Source organism: Sceloporus occidentalis, unplaced genomic scaffold (assembly GCF_023333645.1).
Source record: "Sceloporus occidentalis isolate IW3139 unplaced genomic scaffold, rSceOcc1.0.p SCAF_178, whole genome shotgun sequence".
In the NCBI taxonomy this organism is placed as follows: domain Eukaryota; kingdom Metazoa; phylum Chordata; class Lepidosauria; order Squamata; family Phrynosomatidae; genus Sceloporus; species Sceloporus occidentalis.
Window position 1 is genome coordinate 1,180,172 of NW_028317158.1, and position 26,063 is coordinate 1,206,234.

Consider the following 26,063-nt stretch of genomic DNA (forward strand, 5'->3'; position numbering starts at 1 on the left):
GGGACAGGCGGGGAGAGTCTTCTTGGCGTGGAACCCATCTGGACGGCTCAGATGATCTGGAGATTAAAAGCTCCTCAAAGGCTCCTGAGTCTCAGCTGTAACTGATCTCGGGATACTGTAAATACTACCCCACGAAGCAGCGAGGGGTGGTGGAATAACATGCGCGCCATCTGGGGAAACCAATATTCTTACTATAGATTTGTTGTTAGGGAGCGAAACACCCCACTGAAAACATTTTTCCCAACAATTCAGTAGTGAGTGCATGGATCAACCCTCCAGCAGAAATGGTATTGTGAGCAAAACAAACATTTAATAGTGATGGGTCCTTTTTCAACATGAGGCAAAAGAGCAGACACCTTAGAAGCCCACAGCATCTCTCCCTAGGGCCCACTCAACAGGTCTGGAGGTCCTTACGGTGGGGTGGAGGTCTATGTATGTGATGTTACTGAGTCCTGGGTTATGACTTCATATCCTGGAGCCGGGAATCAGACAGGGGGCAGACCATGAAGGAGGACTCGATAGTGGAGAGGTGGGAGCTGCCACCGCCATCGCACCTTACTGCCAGGGATGAAGAGGACTCTTCTGAAAGTGAGACTGGGCTAGGGGGCACATCCAGATCTTCAGGCTCCTCTCCTGCTGATTTCAGTTCTATCTCCCTCCCTTGAAGAGCTCCACACCATCCCACCCTGCAGAGCTCAATGCTGACTCCTCCCCTGCAGAGCTCAGTGTGCAAGGGTCTCACAAAACATCATATGGCTGGAAGGTATATTTCTGATGAAAGGTATTGCCATCCTTATTAAAATCTCTGGAGTCAGAGGTGAGACCCCTAAGTCTGGGCTCAGGGTCCCTATAAACCTAAAGCCAGCCCCCCAGCCATATACACACTGCAGGTAACTGACTGTTCACAAGATACTTTAGCATACAAACATCATATGATCAGCATGCTACTAAAACATACATTCACATGATTATATTTCCCATGTACACGGATACACATCGCACTCACACCCTGCATATACACACAACTCATACACATTGCGCATACACATACACGCAACACATATACATTGCGCATACACATCGAACATACACATCACTTATACACACATACACATCACACATACACATCGCACATATACATCGCACATACACACATCGCACATACACACATACACATCGCACATACACATCACACATATACATCGCACATACACACATCGCACATACACACATACACATCGCACATACACATCGCACATACATATTGCACATACACACATACACATCACACATACACATTACTATGTGCTTTATCTTTTCCAGAATTTATCACAGGGGGGCCCTCTTTTAATACTCCTTCAGGGCCCTGTACAGCCAGGAGCGCCCCTGCCCTTGGACTCCCAGCCCCGAGCGTGTGAAGGACGCCTGGTGTTAGTGAATGAAGTGTCAGCAGTGCGGAGGGAATCGCTAATTCAGCTGCAAACTGCATCTCCTTCCAATTATAGCCCCAAGTCCCGGGCTCTGCAGCCGCAGTGAGCTGCGTGATACGGGAAGCTGCAGTCCCGGGGCTTGCAGACATGTCATTCCATACATACAGCGCTACGGAATTAGATGGCGCTATATAAAACGATAAATAATAACATACACACACGCAGACACACACACAGACACGCTCACAGACACACACGCGCATGCCACCGGCTAATATTTACATTATAATAAAATAAGATGGACAGATAGATGGATAGATATTTGAATTTATGCTTAAGTTTTCATTCTTTAACCCTTTGATTGAAGATGAGTTAAATTATCAGTCAGGCATTCAAGGGGTTAAATGAAGTCACAATGCAAAATTATTTGTAAGAAGCAGCGCTTATAAATATACCTAACGTACAAACATAAATTATTTACACGGTAGATATAACCCTCGCCCAGTAATTTTTCTATGCAGAATAACTCCTATCATGCTTAGTCTGCCAAGGTTTACGCTGTACATTTAGCGCCAGTGGCTGCCTAATGCTGCCCACTGGGGTTGGGAACGGGTTAACTGATCAGGTACATGAGAATTTACAGCATGAAAGACCCCATAGCTGTGTATATGAGCCCTCAGAGCCCCCATGCACCAGTTCAGGGTATTTGGGGCATCAAACAACCCCCTTTACTGACCTTGTGATGCAGTCTTGGAGGGTCTCAGGATTCCACAATGAAGTTTAAAGAGATGCCCCCCGTTCCTGAGAAATCAGTGTCCTACAAAATTAGTTGTGGAGGGTCCATGAGTGCTGTGAGTGGAGGAGTGAGGAGAGGCTGGGGTAAGTTTAGCAGGGGGTGGGGGGGGGGGTGAGGCTGGCAGGAGCAGCCTGTCACCACTGCCTGGGAGGCAGCAGCAGCCACACAGAAGCCCCCAAACCCCACACTATAGCACTTATATCATAATAATAATAATGCATAATAAAAAATAATTAATATGAGAAAATAATCTATTATGATAACATAAATAATATTACTACTAATACTAATAAATATGAATAATACATAAATATATTAATTAATATTAGTCAATAATAATCTAGTCTGATAATAACACCAATAATAATACTACTAATAATAAATAATACTACTAAACAATACTACTAATACTAATAAATATTAATAATACATAAATATAAATTCATATTATCAGTATAGATTATTATTGACTAATATTAATTTATATTTATGTATTATTAATAATTATTAGTAGTATTGTCTAGTAGTATTATTTATTATTAGCAGTATTATTATTGGTGTTATTATCAGAGTAGATTATTATTGACTAACACTAATAATAATATAATAATACTGATAATACAACTAATAATTATACATAAAAATTCATGCTTAATAAGAATGAATTACAGTAAACTATAATGATACATAAATAAATGTATTAATATTAATAAATAATAATCTATACTGATGATAACACTAATAATACTAATAATAATACATTATTAATAATTAAAAATACATTATACTAAAAATAATTATAATAACTAATCATATATTAGCTGCTCTGATTTAAGGTTTTGGGGCCAATACCTAAATTGTGTTAGTTGAAATACTCCTAAGGCCATTAGGGTGTCTGGAGTTCCAAAAGTTTTTTTTACGTCATACCTGGATCCTTCTTGTGCTCCCTTTATGTGTTTTCTATGTTGTCCTTGTTAGTGAACACTTGTAGGACAGGACAGGGCTTGTTTGGACCACCGTCTGTCTGTATTGCTGTATTACTGGGTCACTTGGTTCAACTTGCCCTCACTACCCCGGGCTGAATAGTGCCATCCCACCCATACTCTATGTTGTGGATGGGTAAACTGGATGAAGGACGTTCTCCTGAATGTTTGGGGCCAGGGATGCCATCGGAAATCTAGGGGCTTATTACAAACATAAAGCTTATCTCATGAATATTTTAAATCCCTCACTGTATTAGCCCCTACCGCTTCTGCTGGGAGGCAGTTCCACTTATCTACCACCCTTTCAGACTCCTCCAATCAGTATTTAAACAGTGGTGCCTTGATGGCGGATACAGACTAAGGAGGAAACGGTGAGTTGAGTCCTACATCGGATCAGATAAACAGCAACATAAACGTAAAACGCCCCGTGAAAGTTTTTAGTCCTTTATACTGAGATCTTCTCCAAGGTTCTTCTATGAATGGAAACAGCAGTGCGGACGTATCTCCAGAAATTCACAAAATGCCATTTTTTTATAAAAAATTGTAAAATATGGTGCTTTGTTCCAAGCGCTGAATTGAAACGCTCTCAGGATCCCCCTGGTCGATGGCATCTTGGCAGTCGAGCCGTGGGGAGACAGAGCAGGGTTTGTGTGTCGAAGAGATAGAAGGTCTGTTTAATGTGTTACTATGTGACAAAAGCTGAGGCAAGCAATTCGAAAGTAGGTCAGAGCCGCAGACGCTGAAGGTGTATCTAGAACAGAATCATCGTTGTCCTTGATAGGAACCATCGCAGGTTCTCGATGGTTCCAGAACCGAGTCGCCATCAGTTTGATCATTTGTTTAGTGGTTCATAGCTAGACACCGAGTGAGTGTCCGGAATCGGAGGTTTGCAACATTGGAACAGTTGTTTAAGTGGTTTGTATTCCTAGTAATGTTTAGATACCTTCTGCCCCTGGATTATCCATCTACGAGCTCTGGGCTTAGAGTTCTCCTTGAAGAAGACCTTATAGAAAAGCCAGGATCTTCCAGAAGGGTCACCCAACTTTCCCATCAAAGTGGTCCTTCATATCACAAAGTTGGTTGTCTCTTGGAGAGTCGTAGGTTCCCGGGTACGGAATTGAGCTGTCTGTCAAGACTGCCTAGAATTCTGTGGCTTCCTTTTTTAGCGTCGGTCAAAAAAAAGAGAGTTTTTTTACCTTAGTTGTAGTTTTTGCCACATAATATATATTGTTTTGAGGCAGCTGCATATTAGCCATTTGTATGAGTTTTCGCTATGTGATCTGAGCCCCAATCTACTAGACAATCTCCCCGACTCCTTATCATACTGCCTGTGGGGAACAATAGAATGACTCAGTCTAAATCACTCAACTGGACACTCTGACTGATGAAAGTCTATAAAGGAATGGACTTCATTAGCACTGCCATAAAGCATTAGCTCAGTGTGGTGCAGTGTGGTGCTTGAACCCAAAATATCACATGACTGATTTGTTGTTAGCCGGTGTACGTGGATGTCAGTGTATGGTGTTAGCGTGATTGTGTGTCAGCTTATGGTGTTTAACTGCCAGAGGTCAGCCTGTGGTAAGCGGTGCCTGGGAGATGGAGAGGAGGAGCAGGAGAAAGTATGTGTATGTGTACGGTGTTAGAGTGAGTGTTAGGAGACAGTCCCCTTATTAAGTGCCATTAAAAAATCTAACATACTCCAGGTTGTTATATAAATCACCATAAAATGTATTTTATTAACCCGCAAATTATACCGTATATATTACTCAAAAACCTCCACATTTAGGTTCCCCACAGATCGGACCGGATATCGTGACATAAAGGCGGCCTGAGGTTTTTCCTTAAAAAAAAACAAAGAAAATATTCTTCGGCGCACTAAGGGTTAATAATTCTGACCGCCCATTTCACAGAGGGAAAAAACAGGTTGACCTCCGACCCGTGAGATCAAGAAATAGTTTTTATTTAACTCCTCAGACAGCAGGTGAAGGTACAGTCTGTCCCCGCAGAAAAACGGCCCCCATGGACAGGGGGGAAACCCAATACCCGTCTTGGCTGAGCCATGCCCTATTTTAGAGCTGAGAAAGTATCTGTTTCAGTCCTAGATTAGTATTCGCGGCTCGTCCTCTCTCTCTCTCCTTGAGCGCGTTAATGTTCCTGCCGCGGGGATCGAGCCTCACAAAGGAAACCAAAAAAAAAAGAAAACAAAACCCTTTTTCTAACCCGTTTGGGTGACTTTTATTTTTCAGAAAAATCTGATGCTTTAAAGCTCGAGGAACCCGTCACTGTCAGAGGATTATTTAGAGATCGGGAGCAAAGTGTCACAAAGTATACAAAGTATGAGGGTAGAAAAGGACCCCGTGACATCCGGCACTGGCAGCGCCAGCAAGAAGCGGTTAATTTAAAGGGGAAGCCACCAATTCATCTTTTTTATTATTAGTATCAGATTAAAAATACATTTTCAGAAATAGTCTTTTTTAAGTGCGCTTATCCAGCTGTTGGCCGCACTGACATCACCAGGCCGCCGCCACCTTAAAGCGCCAGGGCAACCTTGCCAGTGCTAGCCCTGCTAATGAAAGTCTATGGAGGAACATTAGAGGTTAATACAGTGAGGGTATTAAACATGCATGGGATAGGCATACGGCTCCTGAATCTAAGAGGAGACCAACGACTGATTAAGGTTTGACTCTACAGCAGGAGAAACGGGCGACTAGATGGAATCCATGGAGGCCTCGCATGCAATTCTTCTTGAGTATTTATTTTTTATTTTTGTTTAGTAGGAATTGGGCTGAGAATCTTCATCTTCAGAAACTTCAAACCAGAAATGTCTATAAAATGTTATTTGTTTTTATTCTTGTTATAAAATGTTTTTGGATTGTTGTATTTTTATCTTTTAATGTTAAATAATTTAGACTATCAGATCAGGTGCTTCTGCTATGTGAACATCAGGGGGCCGCTGGACTTAAAGTGCCAGCACCGTCCGATCAACGCCAGACCGGCCCTGGCTGGGTATAAACCTCATTAGCCTCATTTATTGCACTAAATCCAAAGATTAAAGCTTTTTTATTTTATTGAAAATGGCCCTATTTTATCCTTCGGTTGATCTGTCGGGTCGGCAGTGTGCGCTGAGTAGGATTTTGTTACTCGGAGCAGGAAAGTTTTGCACGGTGTTTCTTTGTTCCTCGTGTGATTTCCCCTTAAATTCAGGAGTAACACGTGAATCCAGCTCTCATAGGATCAGTTCCTAGATTCATAGCTCCCAACAGCCATGATCTTCACAGGACAGTCACATCTTCCAGTCTGCCCACTTCCTGGACTTATCCTGCCCCTCCTTGCCCTCCTTGGACACCTGAAGATTTGGGGGCTATGAAGATTTTCACCCCCAGCGCTGTATACAGTAATATAACCCCCCAGCACTGTATACAGTAATATAACCCCAGCACTGTATACAGTAATATAACCCCCAGCGCTATATACAGTAATATAACCCCCAGCACTGTATACAGTAATATAACCCCCAGCACTGTATACAGTAATAAACCCCAGAACTGTACTAATGTATGTATTTGTAAACTATTTGCTGACATCATTTTATACAAAACAAGAGATATGAATAAAAAATCTATTATTTTTAAGAGTCCTTTATCTTTATAAAAAAAGACAAGATGTCTGTGGTTTATCTATGGAAAGGCGGATAAATGTTAGAACAAGAGGTCATGTTCAAAAACTAGAGAGTCAGAGGTTTAGATATAGTGTAAGGATTTTTACTTTACTTAGAGAGTGGTAGATATATGAAACTGCCTCCAAGCAGGGGTGGTAAAGGCTTATACAGTAAATGGGATTTAAACATGCATGGGATACGCATATGGCTCCTGATGAGACCAACCAGTCAGTTACAGAGTAATTGTTGCCACACAAAATGTATCTTCTCTTCAATTTGCTGCTCTATGACTTCAGAAGTTAATAACTAAAATATCGCTGCTCTGTAAATGTGTGGAAAATGTGACCCCCACAAAATGCTGCTTACATAAGAAAGGTTAAATTTATTTGTTTCTCCTCCTTTCATTGGAAAATGACAATTAAAAGCAAATAAAGAGTTGAAAAATTCACTGACACCAATTATGAGATTAATAATAAACTTTATTATATAATCAATTTTTTTTTTTTTAATCAACCTTAAAGCAGGTTGAAGAGGGGGCTACCTCTGGACTCACAAAGAGTCATTCTCCAGCTCGCAGGATAGGAAAAACCCCATCTTTGGAGGAAACCTATGAGGGACCATGTCTGGAAGAATTGCCCTTCCCTCTGGGCATTAAGAGGTAAATTCTTTCTTGTGGATGGGGCAAAATTAAATGAAAGATTAAATATAAATATATAATCACAAACGTCGATCTGCAGGTTACAATCTTCGGATCTCTGTCTGGAGCCTGACACTCTGCGAATCTCTTTGCCGGAGAGCCGACACTCTGCAGGTCTCTTTGTCAGGCGACCAGCAGTTTTTACATGGTTCTTGCTGCTGTAGATGCTCCAGAGTGACGGCTTCACTCCTGTGTAGAGAGCTGTGCACCTTCCGTTATGACATCACAATGGAGAATTTTTTTTATTTTTTTTTAAACTTTATTTACACACCCATTTACACAAAACATTACAGATTTTATAACTGGAACTGGGCATGGCTGAAAATGGTTGATGTGGGGTAAAATGTATCAATAACCTACAGCCTGCTTAATGTACAGGAGAGAACTTAACTACTGATAGGATGGTAGGGATCCATGGAGGCCTCTGTGTGAAAGCTCAAGAGAAGCCAGACCACGGATAGAGAGAAAAAGCAAACCATATGAATGATGTCCTGTCTTACTCATTGTACAGCGCTACAGAATGTCATGGTGCTATATAAAACAATAAATAATAATAATAATAAATGAGCGAAGGATATTAAGTGTTTTGCCAAGATGGACAGTTTGATTGCATGGTTCCTAATCAAACAGTTGGGCTACTAGGCTGTAGCTGCCTAATTTCTAACTGGTTCTAAATATTTCCCGCGTACTGGAGAACGACTCTTTGAGGGTCCAGAGGTGGCCCCCTCCTCGACCTGCGTTAAGGTCGATAAAACAGAAAAACATTTATTATATAATAAAGTTTATTCTTAATCTCATAATCGGCATCTGTGAAATTAATTTAACCCTTAAATGGTCATTTTTGCAGGGGATCACATTATTCACACATTACCATCTGCACAGGGCAGCGATTCTTCAGCTATTAACGTCTGACAGTGAAGTGATAGAATAGCAAATAAAGGAGAAGATACATTTTCCATGTTTAAATACCCTCACTGTATAAGCCTCTACCACCCATGCTTGCAGGCAGTTCCATATATCTATAACTCAGTAAAGTAAAACTTCATTACGTTACATCTAAGCCACTGACCCTCTAGTGTTTGATATTTCTCCTCCTTTGCATAGATAAACCACGGACATTTTGTCTTTTTTTTATTATTATAAAAAAACAGATTTATAAAGAAATATTTTTTTTAATTTATATCTCTTGTTTTGTATAAAATGATGTCAACAAATATTTGACAAATACATACATTAATGTTTAAGTCACACTTTACCATTTGATGAGAAACTGCCGTATCTGCGATGAGACCAGGATCAATTCCAGCATTTAATAAAAGATCTGACATTATTATACGTGACTTGTGAGCTGTGAGGGGCAGAATGCGTTGGGAGCAGCTGCTGTCCTGCGAAATGCGATTCCTAGGACAGGAGACCAAAGCTGCGTCCTTCAAATGTATCAATAAACGGAAATAACGGTAACCCAACAGTTATAGGAGGCACCACTGACCTGGGATTTTTATTTTAAAGAGGAACTCCCCCTTTTTTTCTTTAGCCGTATAACATCGAAATTACATGTTCAAAATATTGTGCTGTATAATATAATATATATCCGAACAAAATCTACTATTTTAATAAAAATGTGCGTGTTAATGGCAGATCCAGAAGCCTGATCTGCCTGATATGATCTCCAGATCTCGGAAGGCACTCACACCAACACAACTAGACACACAGCACTAACACACACAAGACGCTTGACACTAAGATACACAGCCAGACACCCACACAAAAACTAACACAGCCAGACACACTTTCACTAACACACGTTTACACATTTTCAAACCCACACACCCATTTTAACATAGCCAGGCATACACACATACATACAATAACATACATACTCAGACGTAAATACCCAGACACACATACATGCACACATGCATTTAATAACACACACACATACATACATACATCATCATACATACCCAAAAAGACATAAATACCCAGCCGCACACACAGGCAAGGAAACACTAACATACACTAACATACATACCCAAACACACAATAACATATCCAGTCCCGAGACCTACCCCAGGTGAGACAGCCGATCGGGAATTCTCTGGTAGGCCACCAGCGTGATCCAAACGGGGCCCCTAACTAACTGTCCAGTGTGCTCATGCATGCGCCTTTGGTCACCATGCTCTTAAAGGGGAAGTTCCACCAATTACTGGAATAATTAAAAATAACTTCTTTCATTATTTCAAACCACTTTAGTTTTAGATTTCACATAATCTCTTAGCCAGCTACATATTTCTGTCTGTGTTCCGGTTATCTAGGTCCAACCTACTAGACAAACACCCTGACTCCTTATCATACTGCCTGCTGTAAACAATAGAATTACTCCGTCTCAATCACCCCAATGGACCCTCTGATTAACAACAGTCTATGGAGAAAAGACGCTCATTAGGGAAAAAGGACTTTGTCAAAGAATCAGCTGAGTGTGGCGTTTGAGTTTGAATGTTACCAAAATGTATTTACACAATAATTACACCCAATAATACAGGACAAACATCTTTGTAGCAGAAATATTTTATTGCAATCTCTGCATTCCTAAAAAAAAAAAAAATTCTGATGATAAATTAATCTAATGTAAAACTGAACCAATACAACGGCAAACAGACTTAAATAAGAAGATATTGGATGCAGATACAAAAACTCATATTTCCATCTCAAACCCACCAATCAGGTGATAAAACGCACAGATGAAGCCGTTTTTGGAGATTGTTATTTTTAAGGGTTTCTTATAAGTCCTCTTGACCAGCAGGTGAATTACCATCAATAGGCAGGGCTACATCTACAATGGGGAGCATGAAAATATCAGCCGAAAAAACCCAAAACCAAGAAAAAAATATTTCCCATGCATGCCCAATTATGAAAACCCAAAAACCTAAAAATATATATATATATAAAACAGGTAGGAAACAGTTTTGGACTCCCACTTGTCCTCACACCTTATTACAACATAAATATCGATAATAAAAGTGAAAGATACGTTCTTAACGAAATGTCTCTGTAAAATGTACCTGCGACGCTGCTTTACACTAAGAAAGAAAAAATCCCTTTAAATATCTATACACTTACTGTTCAAAAGTTTGGGGCCACTCAGCTGTTTTCATGGATAACAAGGAAAATTTTGGCTTTAACATAATTACAAAAAGGGTTTCTAACCATCAATTAGCCTTTTAAACTTAAACTTGGATCAGCGAACACAACGTGCCATTGGAACACAGGAGTGATGGGAGTGATAAAGGGCTATTGGAACACAGGAGTGATGGGAGTGATAAAGGGCTATTGGAACACAGGAGTGATGGGAGTGATAAAGGGCTATTGGAACACAGGAGTGATGGGAGTGATAAAGGGCTATTGGAACACAGGAGTGATGGGAGTGATAAAGGGCCATTGGAACACAGGAGTGATGGGAGTGATAAAGGGCCTCTGTACGCCCATCAAGATATTCTATTGTCTGTTTTAAGATACAATAGTCATTTACAACATTAACCCCGTCTGCTCTGGATTTCTTTAATCAACAAAAATTGCTTTTCTAAGTGACCCCAAACTTTTGAACGGTAGTGTGCATGTATATATATATATATTACATACTGATGCACCAATTTTCAGGTGATGCAAATGAGTAAATAGGCTGACTCCAGGAGTGGGAGTTCACACTCGTTCCTCATCCTCAAAACAAAGGAAATCATTTTTTTTTTACAGAAATTGGTCACCCTTTGATTTAATTTTTTTGTGGAGATAAAGATTCTCAAAAACAAAATGACAATTATCTCCCCACTCAAGATTTTAAATATCTGTTCTTATCTTCTGAGGATGGCAGCAAAATCATAAAACATGACTTTGCTAAGAAAACCTTAGCGATGATCATCCATCCAATTAACCCCTCGTTAGGCTCCTTTATTGATTCCCAAACAATAATAAATGAAATATTAATTTCCAAAGAATATTTTTTTAGCATTAAGAAGACGGGGCCAGCTTAGAGTTAAGTTCTTAAAGACTGATACATCGTGTTGGATTTTACTTCCAGACACATGCGATCCAGAAGTCGCAATTTACTAATCAGACTCGCCAGACTGCGGTACGAGGCCTAAATCCATCCAGGCTGATGAAAAGTACCGACTGCTTCTTTGGTGGAGGGACCTCAATGTTTTTTCTCATTATGAATCCGCAGCTTGTTTCTAACCACAGACGATCTCCTGTGTGCATATAAACCAACGCTCCCGCGTAACAGGGGTGTCCAAGCTGCAGCCCTCCAGCTGCTGCAGGACTACATCTCCCACACTCCTCAGCCAGTCCCTAAGCATTATGGGGGATGTAGTCCTGCTGCAGCTGGAGGGCCGCAGGTTGGAGAGGCTTAGCCTCCGGGTTTAATACCCTAAAATTAAACATGAAAAGGCAAATTAGGTTATTTTTCATCCGCCAATACAATCAATTAAATACAGAGCTGCCTCAATGTTGCATCAAAACAGACTAAAGCAAGGGGGGGGGGGGGGGGAGTAGAATGATAATAATAATAATGGGTTAAGAACGTATCTGTTAAGACTTATGTTAAGACTGAATAAAACAATTTTTTTTTAAATGCCCCCCTTCAGTCTCAATAAGGTATCATGTCAGGAATGAAACAGGGATACTGCCCAAAGCGCGATACACGCGTGTTCTGCGTCCAACCAGGCGGCATATAACGCACACGCGCATGCTGATCTGTCTTCTCTGATATTAACCCTTCTGACAATACTCTAGACCAGGGGAGTCCAACCTGCGGTCCTCCAGCTTCTGCAGGACTACATCTCCTATACTCCTCAGCCAGCCCCGGAGCTGAAAGTGCATTATGGGAGATGTAGTGCTGCAGCAGCTGGAGGGCCGCAGTTTGGACACCCCTGCTCTAGACGGAGAGACCGTACATCATTTGTATGTTTAAGTCTTTACATACTATTATACGACCTTTGGCTGGGTCTTTGGACAGCAATTCCTGCCTGGTGTAGGAGTGAAGTTTGTTAGTCGAAAGACTAAAATCTATTACGGTGGTCCTTTCGTCCTCTAAATATCCAATAATAAAAATAGGAAATCCTGTACAATAACAAATATACACAGATTAAACCTAAAATATAGGACAGATCATGCAGGCGTGGGGAAAAAATCAGGTTTCCTGACGTAACAGCCCCCCCTCTCGAAGTCTGTGACCTCCCCGTAACGTCGAGGACTGGTGGCTTAATAAATACTTTGTGTCTTATTAATTTTTTTTTTGCGGGAAGGAAAAAGCATCGCCAAGTCATACATGCTCAGAAATAACGCACAGAATAACGCCGGCATACAGAAGAACCGTTTATAAAATATATAAATTCTGCATATTATTTCACACGCTGCAAGAATCCTGTATACGCCTTGCATCGTGACTCGATAATCTGGTAGATATATATATATATATCGGTATAAATATACAGGTCATCTTACATAGTACAAGCCCAAGACCCTCAATGGACTGACAAGTCCCTCTAATGAAGCACAGATTTGAGGCCGATTGCGATGAATTTGGATTCCGGTGATAATCATCGGGGTTTGTGTAGCAATAAAGACGTCTCAATAATTAAAAGTGTCCTTTGTATAAAAATTATTATTATTATTATTTTATAACAATATAAAGATGATCTGCTGTCCGGGGGGGCTGGTCATGGGTTGGCACAGCTGTCTCTTCAGCCTCCATCACTTTCCAATTACTCTTCTTTCTCTTCATCTTTTAATATTGCGGGGTCTTTGGGGGCTCTGCCGTCGCCTTGCGAGGACATGGGTATGGCGTCCGGATCAGGCAAAGATCTAACTCCCAGATCGTCTTCCGCGATACACGGGGCAGGGTCCGCGCGAGGGTCCGGAGTAAGCAAGTGATTCGAAGCAGATGGAGACTTGAAGGAGTCGGGAGACGGATCTGGAACGTTCAGCTGTGCTTCTGAAACAAAAACATAAGCCCTTACATATCCTCTCTTGAAGAAGTATTTAGCCGTGTGAAAAATACTCTGTCGGGCAATCACATCACCGCCGTTAGGACCCCAGGCTGGCAATATGAACCGGAAGTGTAGTGTGGCAATTCCACGGCACTCAGCACGCGGCTGCCCATGGTTACTTTGTATTACAAAAACAATGTAATCATTTCACGGTTTCAATAAATACACTGTCCCAGGGAGCCCCGAAAGAAACAATGCATATGAAAGTACAAAAAGGCAAAAAGGGGATTTTTAAAGTAAAATACACTATTTTATTTTTCAAGCTGTCACACCCTAGAGCCGTAATATTGTAATGGGAAGCAGCCTCTCTCTCTGTAACACGGTGGATCTCCCCTGATATAAAAACTACCGCATTTGCTCGATTATAAGACGACCCCCCAAAATATTCATTTACGAAAAAAAGAAAAAGCCTGAATATAAGACGACCCTATAGGAAAAAAGTTTTACCAGTAAATGTTAATTCATCTAAACTATTAAATTTTTTAATAAAAGCTATGATTGAGAAAAATATTTTGTTTTTATTTCCTTTTTTTTTTTTTCAATCTGCCCCCCCAGTTATGCACATCTGCCCCAGAAATGCCTTATACCCCCTATATGCCACTGTGCCCCATGATATGCCTTTTAACCGTCTAAATGCCACTGTGCCCCATTATATGCCTTTTGACCCCCTATGTGCCACTCTGCCTCCAGAAATGCCTTATACCCCTATATGCCACTCTCGCATTTAGGGGTTAAAAGGCATATTATGGGGCAGAGTGGCGTATAGAGGGTTAAAAGGCATTTCTGGAGGCATTAAGAGGGTTAAAAGGCATTTCACAAAGCACTATGCCCCCAGAAATGCCTTATGCTCCCCATTTAACACTCCCCCCCCCTCCGTCCTCCAAACTTACTGGTGCTTCTGAGTCCCCCGGTGCTTAGTCCGGGCAGCGCGTAGAGCTCTACGCGAATAAGACGACCCCGATTATAAGACGAGGGATATTTTTCTGAGCATTTGCTCTGGAAAAAACCTTGTCTTATAATCAAGCAAATACAGTACTGGCCCTTGAATTAAATGAAATAATAATAATAATAGTGATAATAATAATAATACCTGTATGAGCACTCAGCTCCTCAGCATGCTGAGACTTGTCTGTTGCCCCGAGGACGTCCGCCATTAAGTTTGACAAATCGGGTGCCGTCACACCGACGAGTTTTGTTAAGTCGGGTATTTCAGGCACCGGAAGGTCGGAGACATCAGGAAAACCTAAAGGGATGCATTAAGTATTAAAATAATATTTGGTTTGGACGACGAAGAGTTAAAGACGTTCAATTCACTATAATATAAACTCCCCGGAGCGGACACTTCCCTCTCTGATAATCCGTCAGGTGAATCCATTGAGAAAACTCAAATATGGGATTTTTCTTTTTTTGCTGTATTTTTTGTTGATAATAATAATTTAATATTAAATTATAGAAACAATTTTAAAAAGCCCACTGGAGGTCTCCTGGGGGATAAATCAAAGTAGATGATTCCTGATATATACATTATACATCTTAAAGAAAGGGGAGGCGTAGCGTGGACGACGACTTAATGGAAGAAAAAATCTGGGAAACGTCTACCAAGTCGTTCACCTGGATCTTTAACAACTGACCAATCACACAGCTTGTAGCGTTACCTGGCTGCATCACCCGCTGTACGGGGGGAGGGAGGACCAGAGACCCTTCTGCGGGATTGCTGGGGGTCTGTGGTTCTTGGAGGTCGGTCGGGGGGAGAGCGTCTGCAGCGTGGTCAGTCTGAGGTTCTGCCGGCATCAGAGGAGCCTACAAAGGAAGAACACAGTTACGCGAAGTGTTTAAAGAGTAGAACGCTACAAAACAGAGTGCGGAGGGAATGCCTCTATTGTTAAAAACGTGCATTTTTTAACATGATTCCAGAATCGAAGCAGATAAGGATGGGGTTTGAAGCTGCTCGGTAAACAGACCCACAAACAGGGACACGTTATATCCGCTTCAAACGGCCGAGGAATAACACGCCAGTCCTGTTACTTATCACACAAGCAGAATCTCCTGGCAGATCGGCCCCCGTCTAGTCACTCGTTTATCCTGCTGTAAAAACCTTAATCCATCGTTGGCCTCGTCTGCGATTCAGGATCCGTATGCCTATCCTGCGCATGTTTAAATCCCCTCGCTGTATTACCCTCTACCACTTCTGCTGGGAGGCTGCTCCACTTATCTACCACCTTCCCAGTGAGAGGGAATCCCATCTATTTTGTCTTAGTTTAGTAGTAATGCAGTGAGGACTCCCCTCCTGTGCTTTGCCTGGACACGACGGGTTAACGTATTTGCTTTGTATACAGCCTCTCGGATGAGAGTGATGGTAATTTGCTCTCCTTTGTGTATCAGGTCGCTGTCGCCTCCCAGTAAATTAGGGCTGAGCGCAGACATAACGTGTTATTGTTATTCTTTGGCCTCATAATCCATGTTTTGGCTCCTACCTCGGTGTAACCACTAGTGGGCGCCACAACAGGCTCTTGCGATGCCGACGATGACCGGGGGGCTATCTCACCGCTTTTCTGGGGCGTACGAGCCTGCGCGGGAATCCTATGCAAGTACCCATATCCGATTCCGCACCCCAAGCTGCAACGGAACAAAACGGTATTAATTACAAGAAAACAAACACCTCGATCGCTTGTTCTACGCGGCAGCGGCGGCCGCTCCGCCTCCTCATTAGAATATCACATGACTGCGTATTCGCTCAGCTTTATGAAACCACCAGAATAATCAAGACTTACTATATTTGTAAATAATTTACCTATCCCAGACAAAATTCAAGGGAGGCAGCCGCAAGGCGATTGGCCTCTTCTACCCCTCGTCACAGTTTCTGCCCCATTAACCCGATCAGCTTCAAAGGAATCATTACCAGCGAATAAAATGTATTTGAAGGTAAAAGCGCTTATAGTTTTACGATTTTATTTTTGTTCTCTATTTAGGAGAAGTGACATAATGTGCTGAAAACGCCACGTTAACCTTTAAGGGCGACTCTAAAGCTGGAATATATACCCGAAAGGCACTTCCTAGGGGTTACGTGTAAAAGGGTGGGGGGGCGTTAGAAGCAATGGACCCTCTTATGAGGGATGCTTCATTCTAAAGACCCCCATGGAAGGAAAATGGCAGAAGATCTTATAGTCTCAACTAAAAGGGGCAATTGGTTTTTTTTGTACTGTTGAAAGGCACTTTTCCATCATGCTGCAATTCCACTTACGGCCAGTAGATGGGGGTAGGCAGCTATTACAGCGGTCCCAAGCGTAATCGCCATCATATTCCACAGCGCTGTATAACGGGATACATACCACAAGGGTAGAGACCCTTCTATACGGCGTATGCGTGCGTTATATACATGGCTGGCTTATATAGCGCATGCAGCGAGATTAATATGAAACCCGGTTCGCCTCCCCGCGCATGTAACCTGCTAAGGATGTCTTACGGGACGTATAGCTGCGCATGTGTGCCTGAATCTATATAACATATACACAGGGGCAGTATGATCGGGCAGCTCCGCGGACCCCCTGAATGTGTTAATTTTTATTCGTACCTTCCTTCTCCGCCCCACGCTCCATTGGGGGTGACGAGCACCTCTCTGCAGGAATCGCTCTCCGTGTTATATACCAGCAGCCTCAGCGGTCTCCCTTCGTGAGACTCTATCAAAGAATAGAAATCCTCAGACTATAAAAAAAAGGAGAAAAGGCCGTGTTAATGTTACCGGAGTCGGACGGGGCTTGGGAAACGATACACAAAAGACATTAACCCTTTCCATACCACGTTATCCGTGCAATATGATGTCACGCTGAGGCTCCATAGCTTTGCTGATTGCAATGCGTGAGATCAGCCAGCAGGGGGCTTCAGCAGGTTTTAGGCAGACCATGCCGAGTCTCTCCTGTCCTGGGGTGTCAGCCATGACACATACCGAAAAGGAATCCCTGATCGCGGGGATGGGGCATTCCTTATGTAACAGTGTACCTACGCTTGCGCCTTAGGTGGACGTAACTGTACGTTGATAGGGTAGTGAAGGGGTTAAATTACTTGATTAATAACATACCCAGCAGATACTGGCTTGAACCCCCCCTCTCTTATTCCATACCTTGTGCTCCCTGCATTACAAACCCCGATAGATGCCTCTCTTGGTGTTACACTCGTGAGGCCAGGATAGTTATTCCAGTTAATGATTGTTTTTTACAGGTGCTGTTCCACCTACCCCCCTCTCAGGATGAATAGCTTAATACTTTACATCATTAATCATTTTTTTCAAGGAAAGGTTAATTGTCGTGGAGCACAAAGATCGTTGCCATAGAAACTTAATAAAGCTTCTTAGTTTTTCTGTTTTGTCCGATTAAACCTTCAGCGAAAAGAATAAAATAACAGATATATTTCTGTAAACAGCTAAATGTTTTCTCTTAGTGGAACAGCAGCTTTAACGACTTGAAGCATTAAGCAAGTTTTTTTCTTTTCTTTTTATAAAATCCAAAAAAACGAAATAATGATTTTCACTACAATTTGAGGATCTAAAATATTCAGTAACTTAATGTTTTAAAACAATGTCCTTCGTAGCAAAGAGCCTGATGTGATATTGTGGTCTGGCTCAAAACAGGTTGGAGTATTGCTGATTGTGGGGAGTAGTCCGGCAGGGCGCCTGCGGATTGTGCGGAGTAGTCCGGCAGGGCGCCTGCGGATTGTGCGGAGTAGTCCGGCAGGGCGCCTGCGGATTGTGCGGAGTAGTCCGGCAGGGCGCCTGCGGATTGTGCGGAGTAGTCCGGCAGGGCGCCTGCGGATTGTGCGGAGTAGTCCGGCAGGGCGCCTGCGGATTGTGCGGAGTAGTCCGGCAGGGCGCCTGCGGATTGTGCGGAGTAGTCCGGCAGGGCGCCTGCGGATTGTGCGGAGTAGTCCGGCAGGGCGCATGCGGATTGTGCGGGGTAGTCCGGCAGGGCGCCTGCGGATTGTGCGGAGTAGTCCGGCAGGGCGCCTGCGCATTGTACGGAAGGCGGCGTTAGTACCTCCTGCAGGATCTGGTCTGATCCCACGATGTAGTCGGTGAACGGCCTCAGACCAGCAAGGGCAGCCGGCGACGACGGTTCGACTTCCTACAAAAAAAACCAAATCGAGTATTAAGCAGTGCGCAGGCACAACATTTACACATACAAGCTACAGACACAGAAAGCGCCATCCATGGGGAGGAAAAACAAAAGCATTTTTTTAATCTCCCCTTTACTAGCAATCGCTTGCCTCGGGCGATGATAAACTTAATAATAATATACTTAATACTCATATTGGGATGAGCGACCTAAAGAGTTAATGCAACGGAATGAACAATTTTTAAACCTCTGTGTGTGTGAAGAGTGGTCCATCGGGACATAAAAGCACCATTTAGGCACGACGGCCCTAACAAAACATGGCTTGCTGGGTGTGATGGGAGTTGATAAGTAACTGCCTTTGCTTTGCCCCGCCATCTTACCAGTACGTGCCACACGTGTTCGTTGGCTCCTTGGAAGCTGCAGAAGCGAACGCTGGCCCCCAGGAGCCCCTCTCCTCCCCACATATTACTGGGGGTGACTTCCAGCTGGCGCACTTTCATCGTCTTCGTGCTGTAAACCTCCAGCTTCACAGGTTTTTCGGCGTTGGCTTTCAGGAGATCCTTGAGCATCGCGTTTTCTTTGTTCTGCAAAGACAGAGCGGACGGCGGTCAGTGAGGAGCCCGCGGACGTTAACCAGTTCCACGTATTGTCCCTTAAAAGGGTCGGCACGATGTCATCCCCACCAAAAGTGACGCATATTAAAGTCATTTCTCAGTAATATTAACGTAAACACCTTAGGGAGAAGCTGCAGCTCCCAGTCTCCTCAGTGGTCCGGATACGCTTGCCACTGGCTGGTTGCTTCAACCATCCAATCAGTGGCAGGAAACCACTTCCATTCAAATAAACGGGGGGCTTTCTGTGCACGGGGGGTCTCACTGGACCTTCCAGGCCAGCTAAAACCAATTCAAACCCAGCGATTTAACCCTTTCAGTCCCAGGGGTCAGCTGTATAACAGACCCTGCAGCCCAAGTAGCCGCACTTGTCAATGAACACATTAACCCCTCTGTAGTATATTGAGAAAATAATATTAAGCAGATGGGTCCCTTCCAAAGGTTTAATCCTGTACGCTAAGGGTTAACTTTAGGAGACAAAAAATGTATAGTTTGGGGGAATTAAAAATAAAGAAATTACAGAGGATTCTGAGATGGAACACTTGCTGTTCAGAGATGTAAAGTTTACCCTGCAGCATTGGATGGGTTAATAAGTCGTTTTCCAAGCCGGGGGGAATTCGCTGTGTTTAAGTGGGCACAGATTTGTGGGAGTTGTAGTATTCACATAAGCCCTTTTAAATCACAGTGCCCCTCGTTTGTTTGCAATTAACGGAATTCACCAGTTTTGGAACCAACAAGCAGAATTGTTAAAGGGGTTAAATCGCCAGCTGGCCGGCCCTCGGTGTAACTGCCCCGCCGGGACTTGGCACGGGGTAAAATTACCCGCTGTTAGGAAATTAATCTCCGGGGGGATTACCGAGAGTTTAAAGACGAGCCGCTTACTGCATCCCTAAAGCATGCGGCTCCCGGGGGGACGCGCGGTAATCAGCACGGGAAGTTATTCATAACCAGCACAAAATGGGCAAACGGGACCCTTTTAACCCATTTAGTCCCAAAACCCGTAACACCCCAGGCACTTTCTGAACCGCGTTGTAATTCGGGTATACAGCTTCCCGTTAAAATTCTGATTTTCAAGGCAAAAGCTGGTTTTTGCATCACTTTATAAAATAAAAAAAAAATCTAAAAATATGTAATTAAGGGGAATTTTTTTTACAGGATCCAAATACATTTTCCATTTACTAACCTACACAGCACTTTACACCTGTGGGGGGGGGCAGCACTTTAACCTGTAGGGGGGGCAGCACTTTACACCTGTGGGGGGGGCAGCACTTTACACCTGTGGGGGGGGCAGCACTTTACACCTGTGGGGGGGCAGCACTTTACACCTGTGGGGGGGGCAGCACTTTACACCTGTGGGGGGGGCAGCACTTTACACCTGTAGGGGGGGGCAGCACTTTACACCTGTAGGGGGGGGCAGCACTTTACACCTGTAGGGGGGGGCAGCACTTTACACCTGTAGGGGGGGGCAGCACTTTACACCTGTAGGGGGGGGGCAGCACTTTACACCTGTAGGGGGGGGGCAGCACTTTACACCTGTAGGGGGGGCAGCACTTTACACCTGTAGGGGGGCAGCACTTTACACCTGTAGGGGGGGCAGCACTTTACACCTGTAGGGGGGGGCAGCACTTTACACCTGTAGGGGGGGGCAGCACTTTACACCTGTAGGGGGGGGCAGCACTTTACACCTGTAGGGGGGGGGCAGCACTTTACACCTGTAGGGGGGGGGCAGCACTTTACACCTGTAGGGGGGGGGCAGCACTTTACACCTGTAGGGGGGGGCAGCACTTTACACCTGTAGGGGGGGGCAGCACTTTACACCTGTAGGGGGGGGGCAGAACTTTACACCTGTAGGGGGGGGGCAGCACTTTACACCTGTAGGGGGGGGCAGCACTTTACACCTGTAGGGGGGGGCAGCACTTTACACCTATAGGGGGGGCAGCACTTTACACCTGTAGGGGGGGCAGCACTTTACACCTGTAGGGGGGGGCAGCACTTTACACCTGTAGGGGGGCAGCACTTTACACCTGTAGGGGGGGCAGCACTTTACACCTGTAGGGGGGGCAGCACTTTACACCTGTAGGGGGGGCAGCACTTTACACCTGTAGGGGGGGCAGCACTTTACACCTGTAGGGGGGGGGCAGCACTTTACACCTGTAGGGGGGGGCAGCACTTTACACCTGTAGGGGGGGCAGCACTTTACACCTGTAGGGGGGGCAGCACTTTACACCTGTAGGGGGGGCAGCACTTTACACCTGTAGGGGGGGGCAGCACTTTACACCTGTAGGGGGGGCAGCACTTTACACCTGTAGGGGGGGCAGCACTTTACACCTGTAGGGGGGGGGCAGCACTTTACACCTGTAGGGGGGGGGGCAGCACTTTACACCTGTAGGGGGGGCAGCACTTTACACCTGTAGGGGGGGGCAGCACTTTACACCTGTAGGGGGGGGCAGCACTTTACACCTGTAGGGGGGGGCCAGCACTTTACACCTGTAGGGGGGGGCAGCACTTTACACCTGTAGGGGGGGGGCAGCACTTTACACCTGTAGGGGGGGGCAGCACTTTACACCTGTAGGGGGGGGCAGCACTTTACACTGTAGGGGGGGGCAGCACTTTACACCTGTAGGGGGGGGGCAGCACTTTACACCTGTAGGGGGGGCAGCACTTTACACCTGTAGGGGGGGCAGCACTTTACACCTGTAGGGGGGCAGCACTTTACACCTGTAGGGGGGGGCAGCACTTTACACCTGTAGGGGGGGCAGCACTTTACACCTGTAGGGGGGGGCAGCACTTTACACCTGTAGGGGGGGGCAGCACTTTACACCTGTAGGGGGGGGCAGCACTTTACACCTGTAGGGGGGGGCAGCACTTTACACCTGTAGGGGGGGGCAGCACTTTACACCTGTAGGGGGGGGCAGCACTTTACACCTGTAGGGGGGGGCAGCACTTTACACCTGTAGGGGGGGGCAGCACTTTACACCTGTAGGGTGTATGGTGTGCGATGTGATATAGACAGAGCAGGCTGGGGTATGAAAGTCAGTTTGTGACTTCCTGGAATGTTCTAGCATAGAACTGGGCAATGACTGAGCATGCTGGGAGTTACAGTACAGCCCAGTTGGGGGGAGAGGGCTGCTTGTTGAAAAAGATCCCCCAACTGGTCACAACCGACGTACGGCTGAGATCCCTACAAGACGTCCACCCATCCATTATCTTCTCAGGATGCCTGGCTGCAGACTGGGTATTGGTGGTATTGGGGATGAGGCCAGTGTCGGAGCCCCAACCTCAGCTTACGATGGATAACGCGGACGGCCGAGCGCACCGTATCCTCACATTGGATCTTATGATTGGCCATTTATCCCGACCTACCAGCCTCGTGTGTCCGATCGCGATGATAAAGTCAAAAAAAGGCTCCAGTCCTCCTTTCTGGGCCGGCGAATTCTCCTGCACCTGGAAAGAAAAGGGAACGCGGTTACCGACGGCGATCATTCCAACACTTCTTATTTCTATCCGCTTTAGAGATTAATAGCCCGTTTCCCCCGGACCGGGGCATCAGTGTAGACGGCCAACCATATGAGGTTATATAAAGAGCGTTCCGCAGGGCCATCGACTAAACGGGTTATCAGACACCCTAACATTCTAAGGTCATTTTAAGGACATTCAGATGCTTTTTGGACACCACATCTGATTCAAGCGGATATAAGGGTATGACGGGAGTTTCCCTGAACGCACAAGGACGCGGCATTAACGATACGGGGTCTTATTGCCCTCCCGTCGCGCCGTACCGCCTGCTGCACCCTTGGGGGGGCGGCTTCAGAGGTAAAAGAATACAAAGCGCAAGAAATGAAGGAGCCCTAAAAATAGCAAAGAGAAGAGTCCCAGAGACAGCAGGCGTGCGAGGAGACGGTGACCTTGTTTACTATCAAACGTATAAGAAACAAAGCAGCATTGCTGACATACAGTAATATACCCCCCCCCTGGCACTGTATACAGTAATATACCCCCCCTGGCACTGTATACAGTAATATACCCCCCCCAGCACTGTATACAGTAATATACCCCCCCTGGCACTGTATACAGTAATATACCCCCCCCCGGCGCTGTATACAGTAATATAACCCCGCGCTGTATACAGTAATATAACCCCCCCAGCGCTGTATACAGTAATATACCCCCCCCGGCACTGTATACAATAATATACCCCCCCCGGCGCTGTATACAGTAATATACCCCCCCCAGCACTGTATACAGTAATATACCCCTCCCTGGCACTGTATACAGTAATATACCCCCCCCCAGCACTGTATACAGTAATATAACCCTGCGCTGTATACAGTAATATACCCCCCCACTGGCACTGTATACAGTAATATAACCCCGCGCTGTATACAGTAATATAACCCCCCCCAGCGCTGTATACAGAAATAAAATCCCCCCCCCGGCGCTGTATACAGTAATATAACCCCCAGCGCTGTATACAGTAATATAACCCCCGGCGCTGTATACAGTAATATAACCCCCAGCGCTGTATACAGTAATATAACCCCCAGCGCTGTATACAGTAATATAACCCCCTGGCGCTGTATACAATAATATAACCCCCAGCGCTGTATACAGTAATATAACCCCCCAGCACTGTATACAGTAATATACCCCCCCCCGGCACTGTATACAGTAATATACCCCCCCCCCCGGCACTGTATACAATAATATACCCCCCCCCCGGCGCTGTATACAGTAATATACCCCCCCCAGCACTGTATACAGTAATATACCCCCCCCTGGCACTGTATACAGTAATATACCCCCCCCCCAGCACTGTATACAGTAATATAACCCTGCGCTGTATACAGTAATATACCCCCCCCACTGGCACTGTATACAGTAATATAACCCCGCGCTGTATACAGTAATATAACCCCCCCCAGCGCTGTATACAGAAATAAAATCCCCCCCCCCGGCGCTGTATACAGTAATATAACCCCCAGCGCTGTATACAGTAATATAACCCCCGGCGCTGTATACAGTAATATAACCCCCAGCGCTGTATACAGTAATATAACCCCCAGCGCTGTATACAGTAATATAACCCCCTGGCGCTGTATACAATAATATAACCCCCAGTGCTGTATACAGTAATATAACCCCAATCCCTTGGGACCCCAATAAACTGTATGCAGATGTTTTTTAGATATATATTAATATTGTTTATGGTTAAAAAAAGTGAAACCATGGCCGAGCGTCTTGATTGGGAGACAAACGACTTAATGATCCCCCGGACCCCCGTAAACGAGAGAGCGGTTGGTTTATCCATGTTGATATGAGATATCTTTTCCATGCATTGTTAGATAGACACAGATGGGGGGGGGTCCTTAATATTATAGAAATATTTCAATGAGGATGTGGCCTCTGCCCCCCTTCCTCCAGATTATTTACCCCGCACCAGACACCAATGGGACCGTGGCGTGGCTGGGCGTGGCCGGCAGGTTAGGAGGGCGCGGCCCTTTTTTGCTGCCGTGGTTCTTGCCAAACAACTAAATTGGTGCGGATGGAGCAGACTGGGAAGGGTTGGGCAGGTAATGTGTCCTGTTTAACCCTTTAATGTACCGGGTTGTAAAATAAATAAATAAATAAATATCTCCTGAATTTCTCTTTCCCTTCATAACATATGCAGGTAGATTAAATAATTATAATTATTATTATAATAGAATATTTTATATTATTATAATGTAATTGTATACGGTGTTAAATCCTCACTTATATTCCGTACGAATAAAGCGCAGAATTTCTCTGAACGTCCAAACCGTGACTTTCCTGGGATTTACGACTTTTTTCCATGATGAAAAATAACATGCATAATAAAAAAAAAAATGTAAACTTTCAATTTGTAATAAATAATTATACATAGATTTTTCGTTATTATTGAACTTATTCTAATATCCTGCTAGAGTGCCTACGTTAATGCGTATCAACAGAAATGAACCTGGCTTCCCCACCCCCACCGCGCTATAAACGCCCAACCTAAACATGTAATAACCTGACAGTGCCGACATCGTGCTGCCTTCACTTCGTTTACACGGCACTCACGGGGTGTCAGTTACCCTTCTGATACACGGGAGGGTATCAAGATTTGGGGCATTAGATGCCAATTCAACCCCTCTTAGACAATTCAACCCCATCTTAGACAGCAGGATTTAGGCTTAAAGGGTGATTCTTATGCCAATTTTTAAAGTGGACTAATCACTATAGCAACAAAAGGAGTGTTCCTGCAGAGTGGAACTTCCACTGGTTGCTATGGTTATAACACCACTTTTTTTTAAAAAAATGAACCCTTAACGTGGTAGAGGGTAATACAGTGAGGGGATTTAGACATGCATGGGATAGGCATAGGGCTCCTGAATCTATTACAGATTAACTTTCGGGTTTGCACCAGATGATTTTAATGCAGCTGATGATATCCCTGGCTCATTACCCTCCATATACAACCCTCTAGACACGGAAACACCAGATATAATACCCCACCTGCCCCATGCTCCCCAGACCCCCGACGTACCCCATGTACATGGTAGCCCTCGTTGCCGGCGTCCAGGGCCTCGGAACTCAGAGATAAGCCCATGTCCGGGACAGCTGAGGGCAGCGGCGGCGACACCAATAGCCACGGAGCCGGGTACACGACGCAGCGCAGGACTAGCAATCCACGGCCGAGTCTGACAGATCGGCGATCTGCTGCCAGGCCTGGCGGGTA

The 26,063-nt window shown here is 44.6% G+C and overlaps 1 protein-coding gene across 1 annotated transcript; it reads right to left on the reverse strand.

Annotated features, from left to right (window-relative positions):
• Positions 1-13,323: 13,323 nt before the first annotated feature.
• On the reverse strand, positions 13,324-25,934 carry LOC149278865 (Golgi reassembly-stacking protein 1-like). The gene is made up of 9 exons (XM_089501672.1): positions 25,872-25,934; positions 22,688-22,768; positions 19,094-19,297; positions 18,636-18,722; positions 17,180-17,310; positions 16,083-16,224; positions 15,264-15,408; positions 14,699-14,851; positions 13,324-13,553 (listed from the first exon to the last, which is right to left on the reverse strand). Exons 1-9 carry the CDS (start codon positions 25,932-25,934, stop codon positions 13,324-13,326), a joined length of 1,236 nt encoding a protein of 411 aa, XP_089357798.1.
• Positions 25,935-26,063: the final 129 nt, after the last annotated feature.

What these genes read in the sequence shown, in the direction of transcription:
- LOC149278865 (XM_089501672.1), bottom strand. Translation starts at nt 25,934, where the DNA reads ATGGGCTTATCTCTGAGTTCCGAGGCCCTGGACGCCGGCAACGAGGGC. An exon ending in AACACGTGTGGCACGTACTG is followed by an intron (nt 18,723 to 19,093) that starts GTAAGATGGCGG and finishes TTTTTTTTGTAG; the next exon opens with GAAGTCGAACCGTCGTCGCC. An exon ending in GCGTGGGGCGGAGAAGGAAG is followed by an intron (nt 16,225 to 17,179) that starts GTACGAATAAAA and finishes GTTCCGTTGCAG; the next exon opens with CTTGGGGTGCGGAATCGGAT.